The 9,594-nt window shown below is 45.0% G+C and overlaps 1 protein-coding gene across 1 annotated transcript in view; it reads left to right on the top strand.

The window, feature by feature from the left end:
* The first annotated feature begins 3,215 nt into the window (after positions 1 to 3,215).
* The window catches only part of MYRIP (myosin VIIA and Rab interacting protein), a 317,497-nt gene continuing 311,118 nt past the window's right edge, over positions 3,216 to 9,594 (top strand). The window contains 1 exon segment of the mRNA XM_049628960.1: positions 3,216 to 4,556. Coding sequence (XP_049484917.1) covers positions 4,447 to 4,556 — 110 coding nt within the window. The 5' untranslated portion in view covers positions 3,216 to 4,446.

Raw genomic sequence — 9,594 nt, 5'->3', positions numbered from 1 at the left:
TGTAATTATCCCCAAACCCTCCCTCTCCCTCAGTGATCCCATCTTGCTCTTTAGGGTTTTACCATATTTGTTCCTAAAAAATACATGCTTTGACTTTTTATGCTTTTGAACTGTTTATGAACAGGATTATAGTGTGTGCCTGCTGCACATGTGTGTACATATGGTGTGCTTTTCTGTCTCAACATTAATGTTTTAAGATTCATCCATGTTGGTGGATACACGTACGGCATGCCGTTTTTCACTGCAGTGGGGAACTCCATTATGTGAAATAAATATACATATCTGTTGACCTTGCCATTAATGGATGTTCAGGGTAGTTTGCAGGTTTTATTTGATTTGTTTTACTTTTTGCTTTTTTGAATGTGACTGCTAGTAACGTCTCCTGCTAGGTCGAACTACGTGAAATAGACATTTTTATAAATTGGAATGGTGCAGATTTAGAAGTTTCATATGAGCCAACCAAATCCCTACCTCTTGGTGCATGTTTGCAAGATTATATCTGAGGCATACACCCAGGTGTGGCAGAAATGCTAGTTCATAGGGTACATGCATCGTCAGCTTTGAAAATGATAATTGTGTCACAAAGCAGTCGGGTCAATATGTACGCACTATGTGAAAGCCGCCATTGTCTCTCCTCCTGTCAACACTTGATAAAGGCTCTTTATTTTGGTGGGTGTGAAATGTGGTTTTGATGTGCAATTCTGTAATTACAGGTGAAATTAAGCATCTTTTCATCTCTCGTATTCTGTTATTTCTATGTAAACATGTGCAGGTGGCTTTGGAAGTGGCTCATGGGTGAAGGTGGAGGTGTCCTGAGTCACATGCTAGAAAAAGCCGAGGTTGCCTTGAGGAGACTGTTGGTGGAAATATGGATGGTAAAGGTGATGATGCTGAGGGCTCGGGAAGAAGAGAGGTACCTTCTGAGAGAATACGGGTATCGTTGTGAATAGAAAGGTGGTCAAAATGTGAATGTTTAAAGCACTTCTGTTGAGGGCTCAGGCAGAAATGAGGAACGTGTTATTGGAAGTGAAGGAATTGGATCCTTGTATAAAGTGGCCGAGAATTTGGCCAAGTTGTGTTCTAGTGTTCTGTGGAAGGTGGAACTTGTCAGTGAAGAACTTGGGTATTTAGCTGAGGAGACGTCTAAGCAAAGTGTTGAAGCGTGGCCTGGTCTGGCCTTGCTGCTTCTAGCAAAGTGCAAGAGTAGAGAGATGAGTTGAAGAAGAGATTGTTAAGCAGAAGGAACCAGGATGTTAAGGTTTGTAAAGTTCTCAGTCTATCTATATTGCAAAACATGAGAAAGTGTGTCTGGGGAGAACATCAAGGGTGGGTCTGGACAGCCACTTGCTACACAGATTATGAGAACAACTCAGGGATCGAATCAGCCATTTCAGCAGAAACCAGGAACAGAGCTTTGGTTACCCAGGAGAGAGCTGTAGAGGACCCTCTTGTTTGATGGTTTGGCCTTCTGTGTATTGCATGGGAAGCCAACAGAGTTTTTGAGAATTCATATCAGCGGAAGCACTGCCAGTTCAGACTAAACAGAGACAGGATGAAATGAAAGCAGCCTGGTGTCCTCTGAGATTCTGCGGGATGTGGCCAATAGAGCTATCTGGCTTCACGCGTTGTGTTATCCTTCAGGAAAGGGGAAGAATGAGCCCGAAGGCAATTCGGAGGTCCCTGGAGCTGGACTGCCACCATGGCCTGTGGGGTGGGACTCCTCCTGTGGCAAGGCCACCTCCTCAGTTTCAGCAGGGCAAGCTGCTGTGGCTACAGGGCCAGGGGAGTGGGATAGCCACCCTGGTGGGCTCAGAAGGGAGGGCCACTTGGGGGCACAGAGGAAGGGACTTATTCTTGAGGCTTAAAATCTAATGAAATTTGCTCTGCTCTCAGATATGCTTGAGACCCAAGACCCCTTTCCTCTTTTCAGTTTCTCCCATCAAGATTGGGAATGTCAATCCAATGCCTCTCCTGTGTCTTCCATTTTGGAACAGATAACTTGCCAGATTTCACAGGTTCACAGCTGGAAAAGAATTTCACCTCAGGATGAATCATTGCTCACGACTTGCCTGTACCTAAATTAGATAATATTTAAAGGAGGGGTGCCTGGGTGGCTCAGTCGGTTAAGCGTCCGACTTTGGCTCAGGTCATGATCTCGCGGTCCGTGGGTTCAAGCCCCGCATCGGGCTCTGTGCTGACAGCTCAGAGCCTGGAGCCTGTTTCTGATTCTGTGTCTCCCTCTTTCTCTGACCCTCCCCTGTTCATGCTCTCTCTCTGTCTCAAAAATAAATAAATGTTAAAAAAAAAATAAAAGAAAGAAAAGATTTGCCTTTAAAAAAAAATAAAATAAAATAAAGGAGACTTTGTACTTAGAGTTGATGCTGGAATGGGCTAAGACTTTTGTGGCTGTTTGGATGGGCTGAATATATTTTGCATGTGAGAAGGCCATAAATTTGGGGAACCAAAGGGTAGAGGGTGTGGGCCAAGCTGTCACCCTAAATCTCATATGTTGAAGTCTTAACCCCAGCGCCTCAAATTATGACTGTATTTGGAGATAGGACATTTAAAGAGGCAGTTAGGTTAAAATGAGGCTATTAGGGTGGACCATAATCCAATATGTCTAGTGTCCTTATAAGAAGAAATTTAGACATTGATACATATAGAGAGAATACCATGTGAAAACACAGGGGGAAGATGGCCATCTGCAAGCTAGGGAGGGAGGCTTCAGAAGAACCCAACCCTGTCGACCCCTGGATCTCAGACTTCTAGCTTCCAGAACCATGAGGAAACTTTTTCTGGTGTTCAAGCCACCTAGTCTGTGGTACTCTGTTATAGCAGCTTTGGCAAACTAATACACCTGCCTGTATGTCAATACCACTCTGTCTTAATTAATGTAGCTTTATAATAAAGGCATTCCACACTGAGTAGAGGTAGTGAGAGTGGATGTTTGAGCCTTGTTCTTGACCTTTAGGGAGAGCATTTGGTCTTTTGTGATTGAGTATGATGTTAATTTTAGTTTAGGTTTTCTTTCTTTCCCTTTCTCTCTCTCTCTCTCTCTCTCTCTGTCTCTCTCTCTCTCTTTCTTTCTTTCTTCCTTTCTTTCTTTCTCTCTCCCTTTCTTCTTCTTCTTCTTCTTCTTCTTCTTCTTCTTCTTCCCTCTCTCTTTCTCTTCCTTCCTTCCTTCCTTCCTTCCTTCCTTCCTTCCTTCCATCAATGCCCTGCCCTATATATAATGGAGGAAATTTCCTTGTACTCTAAGTTTGCAGAGGGCTCCTGTCACGAATGGGCATTGAACCGATCGTATGATTTTTCCATTTTATTCTGTTAATGTGGTGAATTACACGGGTTGATTTTGAATGTTGAACCAACCTGGAACTGTTTAGATAAAACCCACTTGGTCTATGTATATAATCATCTTTTTGAAATCTTGCTGCATTGGTTCTGCTAATACTTTATGGAGGATGGTTGCATTCAGGTTTATGCTGGTCTTCAGTTCTAGGCGATTTTCTGGAATTATGTGTTTGATTTTATAAATGGATACAGCTCTTCATTAAAGATGATTTTCAAAAATACTGCTTCCCGTGATTTCTAGGCATGTGCGGCTGGGAGGTTCTCCTTTCAAATACCATCTTTTCTACCGCTGAGAAAATGGCTAAATAAGATGATTTTACTATATTTTTTCCTTTTGCAGAAGAGAGTTTATTGGTTTCTAGTTTATATTTTATAGCCATATGATTAAAAGATCAGGGGATAGGGTCTCCTGGGTGGCTCAGTCAGTTAAGCCTCTGACTTTGGCTCAGGTCATTATCTCGTGGTCTGTGAGTTCGAGCCCCACGTCGGGCTCTGTGCTGACAGCTCAGAGCCTGGAGCCTGCTTCGGATTCTGTGTCTCCTTCTCTCTCTGCCCCTCTGCCTCTCATTCTCTCTCTCTCTCTCTCTTTCTCTCTCAAAAATAAATAAACATTAAAAAAGAAGTTCAGGGGATATAGTGTATATAGGATATTTTAAAAAGTATTATAATTTATTTTATCTTGGAATTATAGATAATACTTAGAATTTAAAACTTCAAGTCACAAAAATTTAGAAGTTTTGGATCCTGTCTTTGGCATTTAGTGGCTAGGGCCACTAGCTCTCTTGTATGCTTGCTTCATTGCATCGAAAAAAGTAATTTATGTCTTTTTTTCTAATTTAAGGGTTGGGTGGGATGAATGAGACTGGCAGATGATCAGGTACCTTCTCCCTTTCTCTGCGGCCTGACATCGTCTGTAAATGTTTGCTGAATATGAGAGCAGAGCAAGGCACCATCTTAGATGAAACCGTATTAATTTCATGTGAATAAAAAAATGGGTTGATTTTGGTCCCTGGAGCGCATTCCTCTTGCCCTCAATTTGTGGTCTCTCCTTGATTTCTCAGGTCTTGTGTTATCATCTGTGTTGGGTATTAAATCATGGGGAGGAAGCTGGACCTGTCTGGTCTGACCGACGACGAAACGGAGCATGTCCTCCAGGTGGTTCAACGAGACTTCAATCTTCGCAAAAAAGAGGAAGAACGGCTAAGGTGAGATGCTTCTGTTGCCCTCCTGGGTAGCACGGGACAGCTTTCCTGAGAATGTTCCTCTCCGCTAGCCCCGAGTTCGAAGTCTTTATGTCATGTACACACACTTCTGTTTATAGGAAGACTGCCCTGTCCTTCACAGAAAGGCTCACCAGCTTCAATGCTGGGCACCATAGTGCCCGTTCGGAAACATGCCTCCCCATCAAGGTTTTCCTTGGGCTTCTCACCCTGCACAGTTTCAGCTGCAGGAAAAGTATACCTTGTGATGACAGTGGCTATTTGGAGCTTGCAACTTGGCTTTAATTTTCCTGTTGGCAGGTAGTAATCTTCCTGTTGCTGAAGAATAAAGTGTTAGGTGAACAGTTCTTGGAAGAATTAGACTCACAGAGTCTGTACAATCTCCTGTTAGAATACTCAACTCCCATGGTGCAGAAAAAGAGTTCCAAAGACCTGGTATAAGAAAAGTGCCATCTGGCTGGGCTGGGGTCACCTGGCCTAGCACCACCTTCCTCATTTTATAGAGGAGGATACTGAGGCCCAGAGGGGGGCTCTTCCAACGCTCTAGTTGGCATTTCCTCGTGGAATGTTCTGAGAAATACAGTTGCTGCTCATTTGGGTAGAAATGACTAAATTTGGAAGAGGTCAGAGTGATCAAAATGAGGTCATATGTTGGGTCTAGTGTGTTGGAACTAGAGAGTAAGTCATCATTACCTGCCCTCGTCCATCCGTCTGTTTTCCCTTGGAATCTGATGGGTTTATCATGGCACTGTCTTCTTCCTTAGCCACTGAGCTCAAAACCCCTTTGTAATTCCTCCTCTGACTTGGTCCCCACGCAGGGCTGGACCAGGCACTGCTGAATCTGCCTCCTCACCATCTGTCCCCGACTTTTCCCCAAGTCCAGCTTTTATCACTGTCATCCTGGGAACTGTCATAATCCTTATGGCCTTCTGCCTCCACTCCTCCAAATAGCCAGGGCTGTGCGACATCTGAGCCCCAACCATGTTCTTTCCTAATCAGCTTAAAATGTGGGGTTTTTTTCCTTTTCACTTGGGGTACGTCAGGCTTTCCAGCTCTTTACGTATTACCTCCCTGACTAGATTATAAGCACTCTAGTATAATCATGTCTATTTCTATCATGGGTTTTTTTCTCTGGCATATTATATATGGTTAATATGTGCTTGTTTGAAGGAAGACAAAAAAAAAAAAAACCCACCTGTTAATTAAATAATTAATTGATTTACAAACCATGTGCCAGGCACGGTTCAAGCTGCTGGGAACATGGTGAGCAAACCTAGTCTTTGTCCCATGGAGTTTATATTCTAGGCACCAATCATGGGTGCCTACCGAGCACTTGAAACGTGATGAGCCTGAGTTGGGATATGCTGTGTGACATACACACCACATTTCAAATTTAGTGCCCGACAATGTGTCCTGCCTTAGTAATAATTTTGTATTGACTTCATTTTTGAAATGCTCTTGTTATACGAGATATACGAGGGGAAAGAAAAAAACATTAAATGTAATTTTCACGGTTTCTTTTTACTTTCTCTAGTATGGCTGCTCGAAAATTCAAAATTCTGTGTATGTCTCATGCCATATTTCTGTTGGATGGCACTGCTCTAGAGGGAGGAGAGAGAGGGGAGATGAACAAATAAAAATGTGTTTAGATACGTTCAGTAGCGGTGAGAGCCATGAAGAAAGATAAAGCAGGGAAAGGGGCAGAGACTGGAGGAGGGTGGCAGGTGCTGTTTTTCCGTGGGCTGCTCAGGGAAGACCTCTCTGGGGACGTTGGGGACATTTGGGCAGGGATCTGAAGGAAGCGAGGGAGGGAGCTCTGCGGCTACCTGGGGGGACATTAGGCACAGCAGAGGGACCCACAGAAGTCAACTTTCTGACTTAAGGACATGCCTTGTATGTTTCCCCGAGGAGCTAGGAGGGAGTGAGCCAAAGAAACATAGTACAGAATGAAATCTCAGCAACAGCCTGAGCTCAAACCATGTAGTAAGTAGAGAATCTGTGGTAAAGCCCTGAATCTCACTCTAGGTGGAGGAATCACAGAGTTTTTAGCACAGGAGACATGGTGGCCTGACATCTGCTTTATAGGGTCGCTGTAGCTGCTCGGTGGGGGGTGGGGGGGAGGCATCACAGAAAGGCGGGACTAGCAGCGGAGGAACTGATAGGAGGCAGCGGTCCAGGTGAAAGGTCGGGCTGTCTCAGAGCAGGGGAGGTGCAGCGGGTGGTGAGTGGTGGTCAGATCCTGGATACGTGTCAGAGGTTGAGCCAACAGTGAATACTGCCGCATTTCCTTACTGGGATATGCAGTGTAAGGGGGCACAGAGTCAGGGAAGACCGTGAGGTTTGTGGCTTGGGTGACTGAGAAAATGAAGTTGCCTTTCACCGAGTGGAGAAGACAGAAAAGCAGAGAGATGTCAAGTCGGCAATTCCGTACTTGCATCTGGCGTTCAGGTGGGAAATCCAAGCCAGAGATAAACACTTTGTAATAGAAATGGCCACCAAAGGGCAGCAGAGTAGGCAGAGCCTGGAAGTACAGTATAATGCCAGTCAACACTAAGACTGTTGGGGGTTTGTGGCCACTCATTTCCACTGAGACCAGTTTCAGCACGGTAGTGTGTTTGCGCCGCGTTATCCAGCTTTTCTCCTCAACGGGACCACCAACAAGACTCATGTCTAACTCAGTTTTGTGCCTCAAGCTCTGGGCACTGGGCCTGGCACATAGTAGGCATGCCCTAAATATCTGTGGGACAGATGGATGAGTGTAGATGGGCTGTCAATCTATATGGCCATCTTTATGTGTGCCTTGAAGAAGCAGTCTTCCTATTTTCTAGGAGTCATAAAGACCAGCTGTGTATCATGCCTCATCTCCTGCAGACTCGGGTATGGGTAAACCAAGAGTGTATTCAGTGTCTTCTGACTGTGGATACTTGTCTTAGCTTCACTGGAGTCATGTGCTGGACTGCGTAGAAGAGTTGCTTTATGGCTTGGTTTGGGGAGACTTATTTTTAAAGACTGTGCAGTTGCCATTACAGTAGCTTGCCAAGGTGGGCGCCATCTTTCTTTGAGGACTCTTGGCCTTTGGCCAGTAGTCCGTGACTCTCCTGCAGTTCCATACAAATGCACACTCGTGGGAACCTGCATGTGTTAGGAAAGAATGATACTTGAAGCCATCAGTGCCTCAAGAGGAGTGACACAGCACCTCTTCTGTCCCTGGGAGTGGATGATTTTCCTCTGAAGACAGCCATCACTGTTGTCCTTCTACCCAAAGCCCAGTCAACATGCCTCCGTGAATGCTGACCAAACTCTGAATGATTTGGCCTAGGACCTTATTATTGGGTAAGAAGAGGTTGAGACATCACCACCTCAAAACCACCGAAATCATCAAAACATTTGCCTCACCTTTTCGGCATTGCTTGGATTTAGGGTGCATGGGAGAATCTAGGGAGCTGTGTTATAGCAGGCGTTTTTGAATTCTTTAATATTTGCTTAAATGACCATAACACTCAGAATGGAGGATTTTTATTTTAAAGTTTTAATTTGAATTACGTGTCTTTCCTCCTGATCAGCTGTTTTTTATTTACCTGGTTTCTCTCGTGAGCTTTGGTGGGGGTAGGATTGGGTTTAGAAGTTATGCAGTGTTTCTAATGATCTTCAGCGTGGACATAAAGTGCGGCAAATAAATAGGTGGTGGAAGTGTGAATTAAATGTCCTCAGAACAGAAGGGGAGCTAGTGGGACTGAAGAATTCAGCACAATTAGGTCATGGAAATGAATTCACGAAAAGAGAACTAGAAGGTGCAAAGCAGTCACCGTGAACTGGCACTGCCCTGGGTACTCTGTAAAGTCATCTTACTGCTTCCTCCCTGGAGTCTCTATAAGGTGGATCTCCACGTTACCTGGAGGCACCCAAGCACAGAGAGGTTGCAAAGCTTGCTCAGAGTAGCACGGCTCGTTGGGGACAGAGCCAGGATTTTGTTTCCCAAATTTCTCTCAGTTATATATACTAGATGAAGCCTTTTCAAAACTGTCTCCCTTCTTTCCTTCCATCCTCCCTCCCTCCCTCCTAGCCCTTCTTCCTTCCCTCCCTTCTTCTCTCCTTCTTCTCTACCCCTCCTCTCCCTTCCCCTTTCTGTATTTCCCTTTCCTTCCCTTTCTTTCCTCTGTCTTTCTTGTAGTTAGGATCTTGTTTAACCAAAAGATAGCCCGAGGTGGTGAAGAGAGTCTGGTTTTAGAGTTTCAAAGTATGAGTTTGGGTCTTAGCTTGAGCCCCAACCCTTAGAAATCCACTTACTCCTTCGGTTTAAATTGAACCTCTAAAAAAATGGGACTAAAGGCACTTGCCCTATCTATTCCATTATGTTGTTGTAAATACTGAAATAAATGATGCATTTAAAAGTGCTTTATGGGGGCGCCTGAGTGGCTCAGTTGGTCGGCTCAGGTCACGATCTCATGGTTTGTGAGTTTGAGCCCCACATCTGGCTCCTCAGTGCCAGTGCAGAACCTGCTTGGGATTCTCTCTCTCTCTGCCTCTCTGCCCCTCCCCTGCTCATGCATTCGCTCTCTCTCTCTCAAAATAAATAAACTTTTAAAAAGTGCTTATGAGTTGTTAAAGATATATATGTAGATCATAGTAACTGACATAGATAGTCGGAGAACATTGACCAGTGGTGGAAGCACCATGACTTGGGGAAGCCTTTCAAGATGGCGAGCCAGGACGGAATCCTCACGAACTGGAGTGACAGGCAGATAGGATGGATAGTCTGTGCCTCAAGCCAATCTCTCTGTCCTGAGTCCAGGCCTACAGAGTACACTCTGGAGAACGGTTAGCACATGGCTTCCAGATGGCCCTCCCGGGACATCCCACAAGTACCTCCGTCTGCTGTGCCCAAACGGTGCACTCTCCCAAGGTGGCAGGGGATGGGGAGTCACAGACACTGGCCTGACTTTGTAGACCCGGCCTTCAGCAGGAGGAACAGCGGGCTTCTGCAGGGCCTTTCGGATTTCCCAAACATACCTGGGCGGTCCAT

The sequence above is a fragment of the Panthera uncia genome, chromosome C2, assembly GCF_023721935.1.
Source record: "Panthera uncia isolate 11264 chromosome C2, Puncia_PCG_1.0, whole genome shotgun sequence".
Lineage (NCBI taxonomy): Eukaryota > Metazoa > Chordata > Mammalia > Carnivora > Felidae > Panthera > Panthera uncia.
The sequence above is the reverse complement of the archived record's forward strand: the minus strand, read 5'-3'. Positions and strand labels throughout refer to the sequence as shown.